At 37.9% G+C, this 18,978-nt stretch overlaps 1 protein-coding gene across 1 annotated transcript; it reads left to right on the top strand.

The window, feature by feature from the left end:
- The first annotated feature begins 3,226 nt into the window (after positions 1–3,226).
- Positions 3,227–18,007, top strand: LOC121657400 (programmed cell death 1 ligand 2-like). Its single transcript, XM_042013088.1, has 6 exons — positions 3,227–3,383; positions 10,087–10,153; positions 11,474–11,836; positions 12,876–13,157; positions 14,515–14,655; positions 17,545–18,007. The coding sequence occupies exons 2-6, from the start codon at positions 10,099–10,101 to the stop codon at positions 17,625–17,627; spliced, it is 924 nt and encodes a 307-aa protein (XP_041869022.1). The 5' UTR covers positions 3,227–3,383; positions 10,087–10,098; the 3' UTR covers positions 17,628–18,007.
- Positions 18,008–18,978: the final 971 nt, after the last annotated feature.

Here is an 18,978-nt window from a genome sequence, read left to right as displayed (position 1 = left end):
AGGATACAAGAAAATTCAGAGTTACACACTAAGCAGTACAGAATTTGAAAAATATAAAAGTTAAAACCTAAGGCATCACCTTGACCTGTCACTAAGTAGTATAAGGTCTACTTGGAAATTTCTGAGAAAAACAGTATTTAAGATTTGTGTGTAGAAGACAGCCTACAGCCATGTCCCCTAATGGCTCCCACGAAGAAGAGATGGCAGAGAACTGGAATCTCATTGGACTCAGGTTTTATTTTTCAGTCGAAAATAAATAAGTTTATTGTGCAGTTCTAAGGATGTGGACACAGTCCTCATTCATGAATGCCAGGGTTTCACTGCTGGCAATATTCAATCTAGCTAATGTAAGATTGTGTTTAATATTCTCCGAAAGCTCTCCTATGTAGTAGAATAGAGAAATGTGTCTCAGAATCATAATGGGGTTGGTCAACCCCAGTTAAGCAAAATAGTTACTACACAGTGATTTCCCCAATTCATTGCAAAGTTTGTGTATTCTTATACTGATTCTTGCCATTTGATTCTTTGAGGTTGCTATGTGAACTTGAATATCTCCTCCTGCTTCCCAACATGCTTTTTGAGTCTGGGTGTCATTGAAGGTGATGGCTGAATTTTAATTATCTACAGAGGGGTTTTTGAAATATCAGGGCCATTTGTAGACAAAGTGCTGACTCAGCACACAAATGTAAAATCATATTACCACATAAATAATTCCCCTTCCAGACAAGATGACCTTTTCTCTTTCTACTTCCTGTTTGAGACTGGAGAAGTTGTGTGCATATTAAAGTAAAAGTGAAGAAGTCTCCTCTTGTTAGTCCTTAAAAGCCTTGCAAGGCAGTGCTGTTAACAGTGCATGCTTAGGGTTATGGAACTGTAGTTAAGGTCTTTATCAAACTCCACTGGACAGCAGGAACAGTTACATTTCTCTTTTCCCAGCCGGAGAAAGGGCAAGTTACTGTTGGAAATGCTGTATGTCAGATGAGTAGAATAACTAAATGAGGGGACAAACATAAATTCTGTAGCTGAACCCTAACTTCTAAAATGACAGTGCTTGAATCCCTGAGTGGTTGATGGGAAGCATAAAATTTTGCTACTTCCTTGGAAAAGCAGGGCATGTGGTGACTAACAGGTAAGGAGAAAAGACCTGTCTTCACTAAACAAGCTCTACTTTATACTTCTCTGAAATACAAAGCAGAACTTGTATAATCTAATTTTAGAAATTAAGCTTTTAGTATAATCTTAGTCTTGTGGCTTCACTTTTATGAATACAGGGAGACAGGCCCACATGTTTATCCTCCAGTGCCATGAGTGGTTTCAGCTCAATTATTTTCCACTCGTTGCACAGGAAGAACACACAGGAAGAAGTGAAAATAGAACACATTTAGCTTATGGGAGCTAGATAAGTGGAAATCCTTCCTATTGTAACACAAAAAAATGTAGTTAAGCACTATATATGTAATAACATCTTTTTCCTTCGGTTAAAAACATTTGCATGTTACTTCAGTGTTTTTGGATATCTGGAAGACAAAATACAGCAGCAAGCAGGAGCAGACTTAGCTTCAGTAAGCTGCATTTTACTTCCTGATGGCCAAGCATTATTAGATTTCCAAAAGTGCTCAGAAAAGCCTGGTTCATGTGCACAATCTAAACTGGCTTACTGCTATTTCAGTTAAGGACTCATTTATTTAACAAATGTATCCATGAACCTGTGTGGTGGCCTGTTTCATGATGTGGCATTTAATTTTGCAGAATATGAAAGCTATTACTAATAACAATTCCATTAAAGATCTAATAATATGAAAAATAGAATCATTGCTATTGACCCGCATAGCTTTTCATGGAGCAGCATTGCAGGATGTGTCCCTTTTCCCCTTTGGCCAAAAAAGTACCAATGGTGCATTATTCAAGCTTGGGCTGTCCCGGAAAACAACAAAGATGTTAACAGTGGAATTTCTGCTTTTGCAGATGTTAACAGTAGGACTTCTGATTTTTCAGCATCTTCTCCCAGATTCCCTGTCTCTCTCTCCGTATTTCTCTGGTCCTGCAAATATATAATTTGTCCCAGGCAAGTCAGATACTACTGGGTTCATGTGATGCCTAAGGCAAGTCACTCTTGGGCAATTTCACGGAGCTATCTCCCTGTTCCAAAATGGGAACACATGAAGGAAACATACTGTAGGCAAGACAGGCTCAGAATGAGTAGAAGACAGTGATGGTGCCTGTGAAGTAACTTTGGTGTTTCTTTTCTGTCATCCAAATCATTGACTTCTGCCAAAGAAATCATTGGGGCTTTTCTGAGAAAATGTGAGACTACCCATGAATTACTTTGTGTGACAGGGCTACGCATGATAAGCTTACTGAGAAAAAATAAAATAATGTAACAGTGGTTTTGTTGAACTAGTTTGCTCTGTACTAGACAGCAGGAGACATGATTTCATGGTCTAAATCAGTCTGGAACTGTGAGGCAGGCAATCATCATACATCATCCCAAACCAGATAGGATTCACAGGAGTAAAGCCACAATCATTTTTCATGTTGAGGTAGAACACAATTCTCCCAAGCAGTGAGAATCTAACAGGAGACAAAAGAGTGTATGTGTCCACCTGTAGCACAAATGCATCCTTGAAACCTGGGAGGAAACTCTTTCTCTTTTATGTCTCTCCCTTGATAAAGCTGTTTGATAGAACACAATACTTTTGAATTGGAAACAGGATCTGTCAGTCACCTAATCCAATCTTCCACTCAAAGTAGTGACATCAAAGTTTGGTGTATTTGTAAGGATGGAGATTCACAACCTCTCTGGAGTATTTGATTAGCCTCATGGTGATTTTTTTTTTAATAACATCAATTTAGATGAAAATTAAGAAGAAATGGGTTCTGCAAATATTAGGTAACTGCTTGATGAATTCTTGTAATATTAATCTGATGAAAACTAAGAAAATGTAACTTGATAGTTTCATGAATGGCAAACAGTCCTAGTAAGCAAGTTTAGATGCCAATGCTGTACACTGCTCTAAATGGTTATAAACCCAGTGAAAAATCATGGGTATAATCAAAAGCAGAATTGGACCATATATATTTTACAGAATGCTTTGTATAATTTTTTTGGATGCACATTCTCAGCAATGCAGAGAACTGAGCTCAGCATACATTCAGCATGAAACTGAAACTGCTAACAACATCCTAAGAAACATCCTTTCAACATAGTCAGTTTTTTGTGACATAGAGCCTGAATAAGATCAGCCTACAAGCTGTGCTATTGGTGCATGTTATAGACTGTCACAAGAGCTGGGTAGTTTCTACTGTGGTGCAAATAGGATAGAGCTTTGAATATCTTTGCTGTTACATGAATCAGATTGCAATGACCTGCATAAAGATCTAATGTGAGTATAACACTGATAAAATGCCAGTTGATGTTTCCTGTATTTCTGACTGATGAATTGCAGATTTTTTCCTAGATTCTTAAGTTTTACTTAAGTTTTTTTTCAAATTATTACTGGGATATAGACTCTGATTCTGAACGAAAGACTGGATAAGTTCCAGATCCTAAAACACAGGTCCATATAACTTCTAGTCCTGATAGTTTTAGAAGCTGAACCTGTCTTGCAACTCTATCCTCTGTCATAGGCAAAGGCAGAGGAGTGGTGCTGGTGAGCCTCTTCAGTTTATGCATGAGGATGTAGCTGTTAGTAAATATTTTATCCTGCATTTCAGGGAAGATTTGAATGGGGAAAAAAACTGCTGTATATATTTGTATCTGTCTATTCCTCTTTACTTTCTTTTAGTTGTTATTAACCCACTATCTGCCCACAATGTATTGCTTTGATGGTTCAGCAAGTCTGGAGACTTTCTCCTTCTGCATCCCAGAAAGAGCACAGGCTATGAAGAAGAGAAGTTCTTGTGCCTCTCTGAGAAGTCTTGCTTTGTGTAGAAGCTGGAGATATGAAAGAAAATTTTCATTGTATCATGCCAGAATGTTACCCTGTATTCAGCAATGCTGCTAAGAGTTGAAAGGTTCTGAAAGGTTCTGTGGAATACAGAATTGAATTTTAAATGTAACAAAATTTCATCCCAATTGTATCCTAGTATCAATTTTTTTAAAAAAGGGAAAAAAAGTGGCTGTATTAGAATGATTATATTTGTCATAGGACAAAAAACCTGACAGTGGAAAATATACAACAGGTGACAGTTAAACAGTGCAAGGAAAGTGAGAATTCACAGATAGCGTGAGCAAAGGAGGAAGTGAGAAATTATATCTCTTCACCTGAAAGATGAAGTGAGAGGGAGAGCAGACTGAAATGATGCAAATAGGCTGTCACAGGTGATCAGGAGCAAAGCAATGGTCCCAACAATAAATTGCCTGTGTGGTGAGGGGACAAGGGACTGCAATAGGAGGAAGAACAACAGGTGAGATAAGGTGGATAAGGTGGGTTTGAGAGAATGAGAGCAAGAGATTATGTCCACACAATACACAGAGACAGGCTGGAGAAATGGACTTGGAACAAATTTTAATATGCATGGTTAGGTTTTTTTATGAAATTCCCGAAATGGAAACAAAGTACCTTCTTTCTGATGGTGAGATATAAAACAGCTGTAGTTTGTATGAGGATCTAATGCTGTCTTTTCTTTTATTTTGTTGTTTATTTTCTGACCTAGGATTTTAAACCTTTTTTTCTTTAATTTTTTGTTTTGTTTCTTTTCTTTAAACTGGATCCTACATTGAAAGTAAAATCAGTTTAGCCATTTCATGAAGATATCAAAAAGTTGTGTCTTTCTGCACACGTAAGAGTCTTGGAACAAAGCTTTTGAGAAAAAGCTTTGCAAAATGCACAGAAGGCAAGGGAGTTTCCATAACAGAAAAAGACAAAACAAACAGTGACTGGGACCATATAATCTTTTGCTGTGTATGTAGGTGCATGAGAAGATAGTCTCTTTTCTAACTAAGTGAGCATAAAACTCCCTTCCATGCAGGAAGAGTCAAATGGAGCCAAGTCAGATGCCACATAAACACAGCTTGATTGCTTTTGATTAAGATGAGTTTGTCATTTTGGAGTATTTATAGAAGGCACTGTGCTGTGCTTAGTACAGGTTCTAGCTTTGCAGTACAATAAAACAGAGAGTGTAGGAGAGGGATTAGGAAAAGCATGGTTGGAGCTGATCTCAGCTCAGTAATGTTGCAGAGTTTGTCAGCAGCAGAGCAAAAACTTTGAATGTAGGAGTGAACAGATCAATTGCAATATTGGTGTTTCAAATCCATAACAAATCCTACCAGCTCAGGATGTCTCAGGATACAAGACCACTTGCAAGACCTTGTTTGCTAAAGTGTACATGACAGATCGTGTGGAGGCAAACACAGGCCAGCTGGCCAGCCTGGTGACATTTCCATCCTCCCAGCTCCCAGTCCTGGAGTTCAATGTCCCTACTTCCTTCTACATTGTAAGAACACCTGTATTATACCTAGCATGATCATATCATAAGTGCTGCCAATGAGATACCTTGGTCTGCAGGGAAATACAATACTAAATAGCCATTGAACTTTAAAAGGACCAAATATCCTTTCCTCAGTCCTTTAATCCTTTGATCTTCCAGAATGAAATTTGAGTGATTATTGTGAACTTCTGTGTTGATTTGACTTCTGCTTTAAACCTGGAGGAAAGTTGGTGTGCTTGAAAGCTTTTTTACCTTTTCCAGCTGTTCTGATTATTCTAGTGGAAATTATCGCTCTACAAAACTCTGCTTGCTTAATGCTGCTAACTTTCATTATGTAGACACTAAATGTGTTTACTGTTCTAAATCATCAATTTTCTGGAATACAAATATTTTAATAGCTGAAACAATGTTTCCAGGAAAGGGCTTTCCATGATTTATTAGACTAGAATGTTCCTGAAGCAGTGACTGTGCCTCTGGTTGTTTTGTTTAGTGGACAGCACAAGGATTTTGTTCAGGATCCTTTGTTAAACTTGTGTTGAGAATAATCATAGACCTATTGAACCATAGAATTATTTGAGTTGGAAGGAACCTTTAAAGGCAATCTACTCCAACCCCCCTGCCATGTGCAGGAGCAATCATAGCAAGGGTACTAACCAAAGGTAGTTCCAGAGAATCTTATACTAAGATGCTCCTTTTACTTAAGAAAAGCATTATGATCTTTCATGGAGGAAAGGAATAGGATTTAATTTACATTATTCATATGTGAGTTTCAATCTTTGTTAGAAAGGAGTAGATTGCAAAATACTCTGTGATCTTCATGATCCTTTGCTTAACAAACTTCTTGTAAACTTAATATTATGAGCATTGTGAGAGTTGTCACTAACTGAGGCCAAACCAATCCTAACTCTCATGACTAGATTGGTGCCAACCTCATTGTGGTTCACATGAGTGTTTTCTGAAAATAAGATCCAGTAGCCATAACAATAAACACATACCAAAGAGGTCAAAACTATCCTAGCTTTTGCTCAAGAGCTCCATGGCTTAAGCATGTTGCAGTTTGAAATTTATATTTTGTCACTGGTTTCAGTTCCTGAGAGTGTCCTTATAACATCCAGCTTTGTCAAGATAAACACCTTTTCACTTCTGTCTGTAGAAGCCTATACATTATGTTGAAAATGGAATAATATTGTTGCATGGAGCATACAGCTTGTACAGCTTGTCTAAATTTTCCAAGGGAACAAGAAATATCCTTCTCACTTCTTACAAGAAGGATTTTGGAAAATCATTCAAGATTTTATGTGAAATAAGGCATTTCATTGGTCAAAAATTACCCCTTTTTTGAGACAAGTGTTATAATCCCTCTGGATATGTGAGCTGGGGCCAGGACTAGAGTCACAGGCACGATCAACTGAATGAATCAAGAGGAGAAAAACAATACTTAGTATCATTTTGATCTTTAGCAAATTATTATCATTGGTGTCTGGATTTCACTCAGCATTCACTAAGAGAACTTACCAGAATATGTTACCTGTGGGCCAATGAAGTCAAGTACAGGTTTCAACTTTGTACTTCCAGTAAAGCAAAAAAGTGGTATAAAAAGACAAGATTATATTCCTCCTTTTCCCTGTTCATCATCATACTTTTGTTTTCATTGTTACCATTCAGATTTTTAGTCTTGGGCCCTACATCTTCATTGAAAATATTACAACTCATAAAAAGCCATTATGATCTTGAGATGTTTGATGTGATGCTTTTCACCACCTCAATTCTCCAAGTTTTTTTCAGCTTTACTCATAATCACACAGTACTGTGTGGTAACTTGCTTTTTCTCCTGCAGGTTGGTCTGGGAAATTAATTTAGTGACTGGATCTGAATTGCTGTTGAAATGTTATGCTACTTCTTACCGTTCTCAGATGTGTATTTTCATCTCCTCACTTTGCTGCAAGAACCATTAAGTGCTGAATTTTACCGCCCAGCATTCCTTGTTTAATACCTACGAATTTGTAGCAGATATATGATGAATACATTTTAGAAATGGCCTTTTGCCTAAAGGAAAAGAACAAAAGACAGTGCTGTGCATAAGCTTAGGAGAAGTTAGGATAGTTGTGTAAAAGGACTACTGCAGAACAGGGCATGATATATGTTTTATGAAAAGCAGCAAGAACATGAGGGCTATTCTGTAACAGCATGAATGGTTAGTAGTGCAAGCTCAGAAGAAATCACCTTCCACATGCTGGTGCTTCTGTATGGAAGTGTGTCAGAGTCACATGATGAAGTTGCATGGGTAGATTGCACTGAGGTTGCACAACATGATGTCTGCTAGTGAGATCATGGAAATAAAGAAGGACACCTTCTAATACAGATCCTTGCTGACAGATCCTTGATCCTTCTAATACATATATCTGTTAATAGATCTTTGATCTTTCTAATACAGATCCTTCCTGATTTCCACAAGCATTCCATGACTGCTTTCAGTATCACACGTGAAAATGTTCTCATATTTGGGTTCTTTTGTGCATTTATATACACATATTATGTATGTGTAATGCTTTTCAAATGCTTTTCAAATGCTAATCCCTCTGGTCAGGCAGGATTTACTCTTACTTGGTATTTAATAATCATGATTTCAATCTGCTGGGGCTTTGATTGTGTATCTTATTCTTACTCTCAGTAATATGTATTGAAATGCCCTAGGGTATATTATGTGTCCTGCAGCCACAGGGAGGAGGAGAGAAGACCCAGCAAGCAGGAATTGTGCAGCAAGATTGATTGATTTAATCATTCTACAAACACTTTTATAGACTTTTTCTTCATAGTCTAATTGGACAAGGATCATTGTCAAAATATTTTTCTACTATAGTATAAACAAGGCTTCTCAAGTTTGCAGGTGTTTCATTGTTTACAGAACTCTGCTACTATCTTCCGTGAGATAGAAAAGTCTCTCATGGACTTAGAAAATAGCAAGAAAATTCTTGCTAGCAGCATTTTTGTATCCACAATATGCATAATTTTAAAAATCCTATCCTCTACATTATAAAATAGACATGCCCTGCATGTACTCTGAACTACAAAAAGAGAGCAGAATCCCTAAAATGTCTCACATAAAGTTAATCCAGGGACCTAAACCTTGATGTGAAATATTGTTCCGTTCTTCATTCACTTCTTCCCCTTATGTCCACCTGATCCTAGGTAAACTGTGTGGAGAAGTCAGCATAGCAGGAGATTGAGGATGGTAAATACTAACCGCCTTTACTTCTGCATCTGGAAAATAGTGCTACTGATAACATTTATTAGCTCCTTTCTCCCACAGCCAAAGTAATTATGTCTCATCATGCATCAAGTAGTGATGGGCTCAGTCAGTCCTCTGATAAAGGTAACTAGCTTTCATTTACATGTAATAAGTCTGCTTAAAGTAGTTTGTTCATAAACTTTTGTGACATCACATGATTAAAGTCTAAATTTCCAGAAAAAGTCCCATAATTTTGGCTGCTAATTTGCTGAATTTCGAGCCTCCCTTTCCAAGATACTGAAAGCTCAAGGGTAGAAACAATGAAAGAACTCAGCACCTGAGAAATTTGGAACCAGAATGTTTCAAGCTGAGCCCACAAAAGAATAGGGAAGTAAAATTAAACCCCTCCTCCAGTAAGTCTAGCTCTGGGGAAGTCTAAAATTGCTCCTTCTCTTCTTTAGTTCCTTGTAGCTTATTTCTGGATCTTATTCACTACTTTTTTTTTTTTTCAGATTAAACTGCATGTCAGCAAGCTTTATTCAAAGTAACTCTTTCTTTTTTTCTATTATCTCACTAGTTTTGTTATAAATTTTACCCCTGGTATTTCTTTGCTGTTTGTTTGGGGTTTTTTATCTTTTTAGTTATGTTGACCTGTACACAATAGTATGAAAAATATTCAATAGTTTGCTTGCAACTGGAACACAAATATACTCACTCAAGAACTGTACTTACTCCTTTTGCATTATTCCAGGGCTGTTGGTTTACAATCAGTGATACAAGGCAATTTGTACATCTTAGACACTGTCATATGTAAAGTGAAAGAATTAGTAGCAGTAAGTCTTCATTCTAATCCTTTCTGAAGCAAAAATTAATTTACTCATCCTGAGATTTCCACTGCCTCACAATTTGTTCCAGGTATTTCCTGGTCTTTAGGTTTAAGGCAATAAGAACCTGCAAAAAAACCCATGCAAAGCACAGTTGAAACAAAAGCAGGGTTAAAAATCTAGTAAACTAGATCAGGTGTTAGTGCAGACAGTTAAAAAATCTGCTTGTGTTTGTTCATGACTCTCTCCTGCACGGAAAAAGTCAATTGCAATTGACTGTACGTGGGGAGTAAAAAATGCAAAAGCATTTCCCTGTCAGACTATTTAAAACTGCCTGCAAACTACAGATCCTGAAAATGTCATGAGTGAAGTTGCGGAAATGTTTTATTTCCCTTGATTGCCACTGTTTTGTTGCTATTGGTTCATATTCTTTGTGTGTGCATATGTTGTTCCAATAAGGATTTTCCTTGTTTCTGCTGGTAGCCTAGTGTATGTTTCTATTTTTGCTGTTTATGATCTGTGATGGATTTTAAAGGCTAGCACGGCTCTGATCTGCCTCAGTAGAAGATTGCAAGTTCTAATGCAATCCTACTTTTATTTCAGATCTCTGAGAAAATGTTCCAGATCCTCACAGTGCTGTTGCTGGAAACACAGCTCTCCAGGGTTTCAGGTAAGACAGAAACTAGGCCTTTCAGATCCACCAGCAGAACATAACGCAGCCCTTAGCCTGTGGGCTTCTGCACCTCCAGCAGTACTAGCATGAATGGTAGTAATGTCTGGAGCCTCTGCTCTCCATCTCACGGAAGACACTGGCACTGACTGAGCACAGGACAGGTGTCCGCCACTTTCCAGTCAGGCTTCTTTAACATATCTTGTATTGGCAGCTGAGATGTCCAGCATCAGCAAGCATGGCTTGAGAAGGAGGATGACCAAAGCAACCCACACTCACTGGGAAACAGAGCAACCTCTGAGTGAGACGGGGAGAAGTAAAATCACTTGTGTTCCCCTGTCCATGCCTGTAGCAGAAGCAGCTTGGCTAAAACTCAGAAGGAGCTTGGCACATTTTCACATAATTTCTTTCCTCGTTACAGTTGTATTAGAGCGAATAAATAAACATTGCTAAAGGGAATCTAGCAATGCTACGGTTTCCTAGTTAGTATTTCAGAGACACGTATAATAAAACGAATGCATGAAGAGTTGCATGGACTTCTCTTTGGAATGTCCCTACCAACACTTCCAAGTGCTCCTGAATTAAGTCTACCAATATATGGTACATCCAATATGGAAAGCAGTAACAAGTTATATTGAATGAGGTATTATAATTAACTCTGCCATATAAAGTACACTTTAAAGTGGCAAACTATTCATAACAATATTAATTTCAGATTGAGTGAGTGGCTAAGATTATTTTGATGTATTTTCTGTAATACTACTGCATGTATCTGAGAAAATGCATGGGATCAAATGATATTCACATGGCTCCAGGTTTGTGGAGACTGTAATTGCTACATAGCAATTGTGAGCTTTACATGTTTATCCAGTGCAGCTCTGTTTCACAGGAAATTACACTGGCATTTCTTTTTGTAAAAGATAGTGAAATTAGATTTACAATTTTCACAATTAATGGTTGCTTTTACTACAACCTTAGGACATGTAAGAGACCATATCATAGTTTCATAAAAATGGTCCCTGTTTAACCACCAGCCGAGCCCTAAGTTATTAATAAAATGTGAAAAAAAAAAAAAAGCTTGCTCATTTTGCCCTCATCTTTCACATTCTGTAATCAATACAGAATGTAGATGATTAGCTATAATTACTATATGGTAAAAATATTAGTGTGAATATGAACAAAAAATGCTTAAGATGTTTAGTCAAACACTGTATACAGTACACTATCTGTATACTATCTGACACAGTTTTGCCCAAATTTAAAGAAAATCAGAACATATTTTAATGAAACAAACAAAACTGTTCTGTTTTCCTCATGTAGCTTTATTTACAGTTGAAGTTCCTCAACAGCTCTACACTGCAGAGTATGGGAGCAATGTGACCATGGAATGCAGATTCCCTGTGAATGGCTCAATAGATCTAGGACTCCTGACTGTTGTTTGGGAGCAGAAAAGGCAGGGCTGGTTGAAATCAAAAGAGGTGTACACATTCCGCAATGGGAAGGCATTCCCTCCATCCCAACATCCTGATTACATAGGAAGAGCATCACTTCTGCACAGTGAACTGAAGCTGGGACGAGCCATCCTTCAGATCACCAATGTGAAGGTCACAGATGCAGGATCATACCTTTGTCTCATTGACTACCAGGGCGTGGACTATAAGTACATTGCTTTGGAAGTAAAAGGTGAGTGGTTAAATTTAATGTATGTCTCTACTAAATTCCTACAAGCTTGTAGAAATTGATTAATCTGAAAGAATTTTTGTTAATTGTCTCACCAAGACCTTGTACTTAGCCCCCACCTGAACCAAAGCCGTTGTCTTAGTGCTGGCTAGCCTTTGGTTCAACAACTGAGCTCCTCCAGAAGCACCCAGTGCCAGAGAGGGACAGCATCTGTTCTCCTTCCATCCTTCTTCCTTTCTTCTTCTTTCTACTCTTCTCCGGTGCCACCACCTCCCTCCTCTCATTTAATCCCCTGCTTTTTTGGGCCACCTCTAGTCATTCCCAAAAGTTTCTCAGAGGTGCTTTGATAGCCTTATGAACCCTGCTGCAACTACCCACGTGGCTGGGAATTCCCCAAGTGATTGCACCTCCCAGAGCAAGACATGTGATTTTCTGTGTTCATCAAAGCCAAATAGCAGTAAAGGTGTATGCTACTGGAGAGCATGACAGACCAGACCTTTGCAAGACTTCTGGTATTTCCCACTAATTGCATGCCTATGTGATACAAGGCAGCACTCATTTCCCACCCAGACATTTAAATAGCAACCTTTATCAAATGTAAAAATGGACACAGACATTCTTAAGACCTACATTGGTTCCAACTGAAAAGTCGATTGTATACCACTATGATGAAAATATTACACTGTTTATAAGCTATGGAAGAACAAACATGAAAATTAGCCTTTCTTGAACTGGCATATTCAAAAAGTGAAAATAAGAGTCCCATAAGGCTCCACTTGTCTCCTCTGTCTTGATAAATTACAAATTTAGTGTCAACTTCTGCCCTGTGTAAAGTACTGGAGTGTGTTCTGTTGCTGTAGGCATGATAAGGATTGAATAATCAATTTTGCATTGTTCTACAAAACATCCTTCATCATTTTAAATAAGTGTCCCACAGATATAGCCAGAGACAATACATGGTATTAAAGGGAAGCAGGGAAAGTGAAGCGGGAAAATGACTATTGTTGCATACAACAATTTCACTCAACAACTTCTTATGCAGCACCTTACAAGAGAATAAACACTCAAGTAATGAGAATACCAAGTGAAGACAAGTTTGTTTTTATGTGCCAGTCAGAAGGCTTTCCTCTGGCAGAGGTTTTCTGGCAAAATGAGAATTTCAATCTTAGTGGATCTGCCAATACCACCTATACACTGACTGCAGACGGCCTCTACAATGTCACCAGCATCCTGACATTCAAACCAAATATGAGTGAGAACTACACCTGTGTCTTCTGGAATAAAGAACTGAATGCAGAAACTTCAGCTCACGTTTCCACTTCAGGTTCGTATGACCTCGAACTTGTACATGACAGAGTGTTCACACATACATCATCTGCTATGGTCCACCACTGGAGTTCAGTTCTAGAAATCAGTGTAATATTGATTATTGGGAAATTAACCATTTCCCAAATCAGTATGATTTATGTCTTTGAAGTCACAGCTAGCTGTGTGTTGTTCCACTCCAACAAACCAGTCTGTATTTTTCTATATATTTTAATTTTAGGGTAGCTTTCATTATTTTCCTGCCAGTACAGAGGGAATTTTTTCACCTGCTTGGGTGTCTTCCCTGATAGACTCCTAATTAATTGTTCTATCTAGTTGTCTACTTGACTTCAGCAAGGCTTTTAACACTGTTGCCCATAGCATTCTCACAGGTAAGCTCAGGAAATGTGGGTTAGATGAATAGGATCAAGAACTGGTTGAATGACAGAGGGTCGTGATCAGAGGAATAGAATCTAGTCGGAGGCCTGCTCTCAGTGGCATTCCCAAAGGATCAGTACTGGGTCCAGGCTTATTCAATTTTTTTATCAACAACCTGGACAAAGGAATCAAATGCACCCTCCACAGTTTTGTGGTGACGCTAATCTGGGGTGAGTGGCTGATCCACCTGAAGGCTGTGGTGCCATTCCATTGACTGGCTGGAGGGTTGGGCAAAGAGAAACCTAATGAGGTTCAACGGGGTGTAAGTCCTGCACCTGGGGAGGAATTACCTCAAGTGCCAGCACAGGGTGGGGGCTGATCTGCTCTGAAGTGGTTCTGCAGAGAAGGAGCTGGGAGTCCTGGTGAACAAAAAGCTCTCCATGAACCAGCCAAGAAAGCCAATGGTAGCCTGGGGTGCATTAGGAAGAGCATTGTCAGCAGGTTGAGGGAGGTGATTCTGCCCCTCTACTCAGCGCTGGTGAGGCCACATGTGGAGTGCTGTGTCCAGTTCTGGGCTCATCAGGACACGAGAGAGAAGGAGGTACTGCAGAGGGTTCAGCAGAGGCCATGAGGATGATGAGGGGTCTGGAGCATCTCTCTTATAAGGAGACACTGGGAGCTGGGCCTGTTTAGTGTGGAGAAGAGAAGACTGAGAGGGGGTTTCATCAATATATATAAATATTTCAAAGGCAGATGCCAAGAGAATGGTGCCAGACTCAAATGTTATACAAATGAGAGATTTCACTGGTTTTTTGTAGGGCTTTTTACAGTAATATTTCAGAACAAAATATTCATAAAATGGGTGTAAAACACGTTGATAAATTTTAAAAATCCTTTGTTCAGTCAGAGCAAGACTTTGGAGAAACAGAACCAATAACTTGATAAAAAATGCCTGTTTTGTAAGTTATACATTTACTTTCCTTTCATGTTTTTGACAGCTTTAATGAGTACACAGTATAGTGGAAAAAAACTCCTGATCTCATTTATCATCCCCACAAGTGTGATTGTAGCTGTCCTTCTCTGTGCACTAATAATATTTCAGAAGAGAAAAACATTCAAGAATGGGCAAGCCAAAAAAGGTACATTTTACTTCAGATGGTGACACTTTTCACTATTTTATTTTTTTCCCGTGAACAATCTTTAGGAAATTTTAGTAACTCTAGGCACTCTTGTGTGACTTTGGTCACATTTTATTTCTAGATGACAAGATGATAGAAAATGAGATGTTGGATCACTTGAGTTGGGTTTTATTTTCCTCATTCTGTTACCTATGTGAGACAAGGTATATGGAAAGACACATTTTTAAAACTGCCTGGTTAGTATTCTGTATAGAGAACAAACTTTGCCTTGGGTAAAGATGACTGTAAAAGCATTGTTTGAATGGTGTTTTTTTCATAGCTACAAAGACATTGTAGCTACAGCATATTACACAGAATTTTTATTTTTCAACTCCATTAGGACTCTATAACTAAAATGATGTGCAATACAGGACTATCATGGTGTTTCTTTCCTTGTTTGCATGTGCAGTAGTGCAAAAGTCATAAAGCATATGGACTATTATTCTAGTATTTCCTTGCAAATTAACAGACTCCAGTAAACCAGACAAATGTATTTATAGTCATGAAAGGACAGTCTTAACTTTATGACTTCAGAATTTGATTCAAATTTTGTAAAAGAAAAGAAACATAGAGAAGTTTATTTATTTGGTATGATTTAAGAATAAACTTAATTGTGCTTACAGCTCAGTTTGATCTACAGGTTTATTGAATTGTATTGTTTCTTTCAAATCTAGAAATGTTTAAGCTAAATTTCTACTTTAACAGACGGGAAAAGAAAACTGAACCCTAATGTGAAAGATGAGAACAGTAACTCATATGCAATTTTCTAAATTTACATCTACAGATTTTTCTTTCTTACATCTAAAATCTGAAAAAATATGTAGATTTCAACCTAAAGAATGTTACATAAAAATAGAGGGTAGTTTTGAGTTTAAATTCACTTTTTCAAGAGTTTTTTAAAAATGCAGTTTCTAAAGCTTTGAATTTCTTCTAGGCAATGTAAAAAATTATAAATACTGGTTCCCTTTCACTGAGGTATCAGCAGCTTGCATACATAGCTCAGCGCACACCTCTGTATACTAACTGGAGTTCTAGTGGTCTTGTCTGAGAAGGATACTCATAGAAAATTGGTTGTTTTGGAAAGCATCAATATTTTTGTGGCAATAATCTGTTATACTTTTGGATCAGACTACAGGTTTTAACAACAAATAAAATGATACCTCATTTATCTGTAATATTATATCATCTCCTGGGCTGCTTCTCATCTTATGAGCATCTGACTTGCCTAGACATCCAGGAATTTTTACATTTCAGAGGGAAGGTAATACCTAAAACACTGCCAGGATGCACCTAACTGTTTTGTACAAAAATTGAACTGAAAAAAAAAAGATACCACCATAGAAAACTATAAATCAATATGACAAGAAACATCTTAATACACCTACTTATATAGATCAGTTTTTGTACCTATAGATAAAAGTTTGACAGGTTAATGCACTGTGAGGAGAGAGGCTGTGGCCAGTGTTAGGTACAGAGGTATTTGGTTCAGCCATAATTCCTTGGTGTCCAAGAAGACCCTCACACAGCAAATTGAGGTCAGTCCTGAGGCTGCCAAGGAGCACAAATGGAGTAAAACTGTGATGCAGCTGACCAAGCAGCCTGAAGAAACAATATGTATCAATTTTTGAACACAGAGACAACTCAGGGCTTTTCCAAGGACAGGATTTATTTGAGAATCTACCCATGTTTCTCATTAAGAAGTCACCAGCTTCAAAAATAAATTTTGTAGGTAAAAATTCCGAGATTGGATGAAGAGGGCATGAATTCATTGATTTCCAAATCACCTCGGATTGTCTTGTTTGCATCTTAACTGTAACTGTTCGATCCACTACCAACAGTAGATATTACAGTTAAAATAACACTTTCAGAAATCACTTTCACATTCCAGAAATCTTGCTGTAGTCAAAGTCTCATTCTTATTTTTCATATGACAGTGTGAAACTTTAGTGGCATCATGCCATGCACTAATGAACACAAGCTCAAGGCACGCAGAATTCTGGAGGACAGCGTTAGTGCGTGTCCGGACATAATTCCAGTGCACATTGTCTGAGCATAGCTTGGCTTCCCCTGGCTTTTTGTATTACTTTTGTAGAATTTTTCCACTTTGTAGGCCATAGCCTCCTCTGTGCACTTAGTGAAATGAAGAAATTAAAGGAGACGAGGCTGCTCTTTGTGGTTTTACTTCTTCATTTTAATGACAAAAAAACTTTGTGCAACATGCAGTAAGTCAGATGACAAATATTTATATTTCTCAGCATCATATATTTTTAAGAAACACTGGAAAGAACCTTTTTTCCATGATGAGTAGGTAGTTGAAGCATAAAAGCCACAGATACTTTACCACAGTGCCTTGGAAATGACCCATACAGTCCTAGTTACAGGAACAAGGATTGTTAAGGTTACCAGTTTTAACTAACAGCTCAAGCTGTATCAGAACTGAATATACAGGACATTTGAACTCATCAGAGAAGTCCCAGTTCTGCACGCTTTTAATCACATGCGTAGATTTACTGACAATCATTCCCATGGATGCTTTCTAAACAGATTTCAGTTTTGTTATTTCATGTATATGGCTGAAAGTGAGTGATATCTTTGCTGTAACAGAAAATTCAGAATTTGGACTACAGATAAAGGAGATAATTCTTTCTTCTGAAAAGATTGCAATAGGATTTTCTTGTAAATCATGACAGATTTAAGGAGCCACTGTAACTTCAGCATGACCCTGAAGACTTGCATAAAATGAAGACAGAGCTTTTACTCTTTACCACTCAGTTGTTAAAGTCAGGCTTTTTATTTTCTTAAATCACTGCAGATTTTTAAACTAATACAATGGCATTTTCTTTCTTTAAGGCGATGATTTTAACTCTCAGACTGAGGCTTTATACTTGTCAACTGTCACAGCTTCAAGAGACAGTGGGACTGTGGGTCTGTGAAAATTCTTCATCCTACACGCCATAATTTGCACTTCTTCTATCTGTTTTTGGGGAATTTGAAAGAAAATTACAGCACTTTAGCCTTGGTGAAACAGTGAACTCATGGGGATGTATTTGCACTGCAACGATGGAAAGCTATGCCTGCTCAGATACTCTATCTTGAAGTTACTGAGAACTATGCTGTCATGAAATGTGGTTTACCACTGTTTACCACTGTGACTGTGAAGAGGTCATCTGAGTGCCTTTGATACACTTTACTTTTGGACTTACTGTTGCTCAAGGGATTTTTGTTTAAGAATGGCTTTGTTAACTGTTCCAGTCTCAGGAATGGTGCTTGCATTCAAATATCTTGTGGAATTTGAATAAAAGCTGTAAATGCTGTCTTATGTCAGTCGTCTTTCAGGTGGAAACATCATTACATGCCTGTATCCCATTTCCAAATTTTCTAACACATTAAGCTGGAAATTGCCACAAGTACTCTCTATGATGGTAACATCTAGAGGATATTTCATGTCACAAGAGCAAAAGAGGTTGAAATTATATCAAAGGACAGACAAAAAAAAAATCCCAACACCACCAGTAAATCAACATTATGCCACATAAGAGAATTTTCATGTCTACGTAAAACCCCACAGTAAGGTAAAAAACCATGGACTGTGATGTTATGCTACACAAGAGTGAGACGTTTCAAATTTGAACTGATGATTCAACAGAATTTTCTTTAGGAGGAATTTGGAAGCAAAAGTGAAAATGAAGCTCAGACAGATTTCTGCACTAGTTATTTTTAAACAGTAATTTTGTCTTTGTTCAGATGAAGAGGTGAGTCTTTTCCATGTCAGGCTGCTTTACTTCCTAATAATGGAATGCCAGATTTGGAAAAACATCCAAAATGAAACAACTTTGCCTCTTAGGTAGTCATCAGATAGTGAAACAAGGGCACTGGGTAAGATCTGCCATATGATTTTGAAAGACCAGTGGCTTTGGTAAGCAGTGTTTTCTACTAAGATAGATGTAACAAGATTGAAGAAAGGTGTTCACGTGGAAGCTACTCCTGTCATGATCTTGGTCTTAGAGGAGTGCCGTTAGTTAAGGTGTTTTCATAGCACTTGCTCTGAATTTGGATGGGAACTGCTTCTCCAGCATCACTTTCCAGCAAAAAGCAGACCCACAGTGCTGTTACGAGACAGAACATCAGCATTCAACCTCTCTTGTTTCACCAGGACAGGTGATTTAAAAAGCAGGACTGCTATTGATTTTACTTGTGGAAGAGAAAAACTAATCTGTCTCTGACATCACCTCTAATTTAATATCTATGTATTGCACCTTTAATTACCCATTTGTAGCCATGGGA

The sequence above is a fragment of the Corvus kubaryi genome, unplaced genomic scaffold (genome assembly GCF_017639235.1).
Source record: "Corvus kubaryi isolate FWS band 111438036 unplaced genomic scaffold, C.kubaryi_AGA036_p1.0 split1-37296, whole genome shotgun sequence".
Lineage (NCBI taxonomy): Eukaryota > Metazoa > Chordata > Aves > Passeriformes > Corvidae > Corvus > Corvus kubaryi.
This window is presented reverse-complemented; position numbering and strand designations above follow the sequence as displayed.

Bases quoted from the DNA above. Each gene is read 5' to 3' on its own strand.
- LOC121657400 (XM_042013088.1), top strand. From the start codon at position 10,099: ATGTTCCAGATCCTCACAGTGCTGTTGCTGGAAACACAGCTCTCCAGG. The intron at 10,154-11,473 runs GTAAGACAGAAA...TTCCTCATGTAG, and splicing joins ACAGCTCTCCAGGGTTTCAG to CTTTATTTACAGTTGAAGTT. The intron at 14,656-17,544 runs GTACATTTTACT...TCTTTCTTTAAG, and splicing joins GAATGGGCAAGCCAAAAAAG to GCGATGATTTTAACTCTCAG.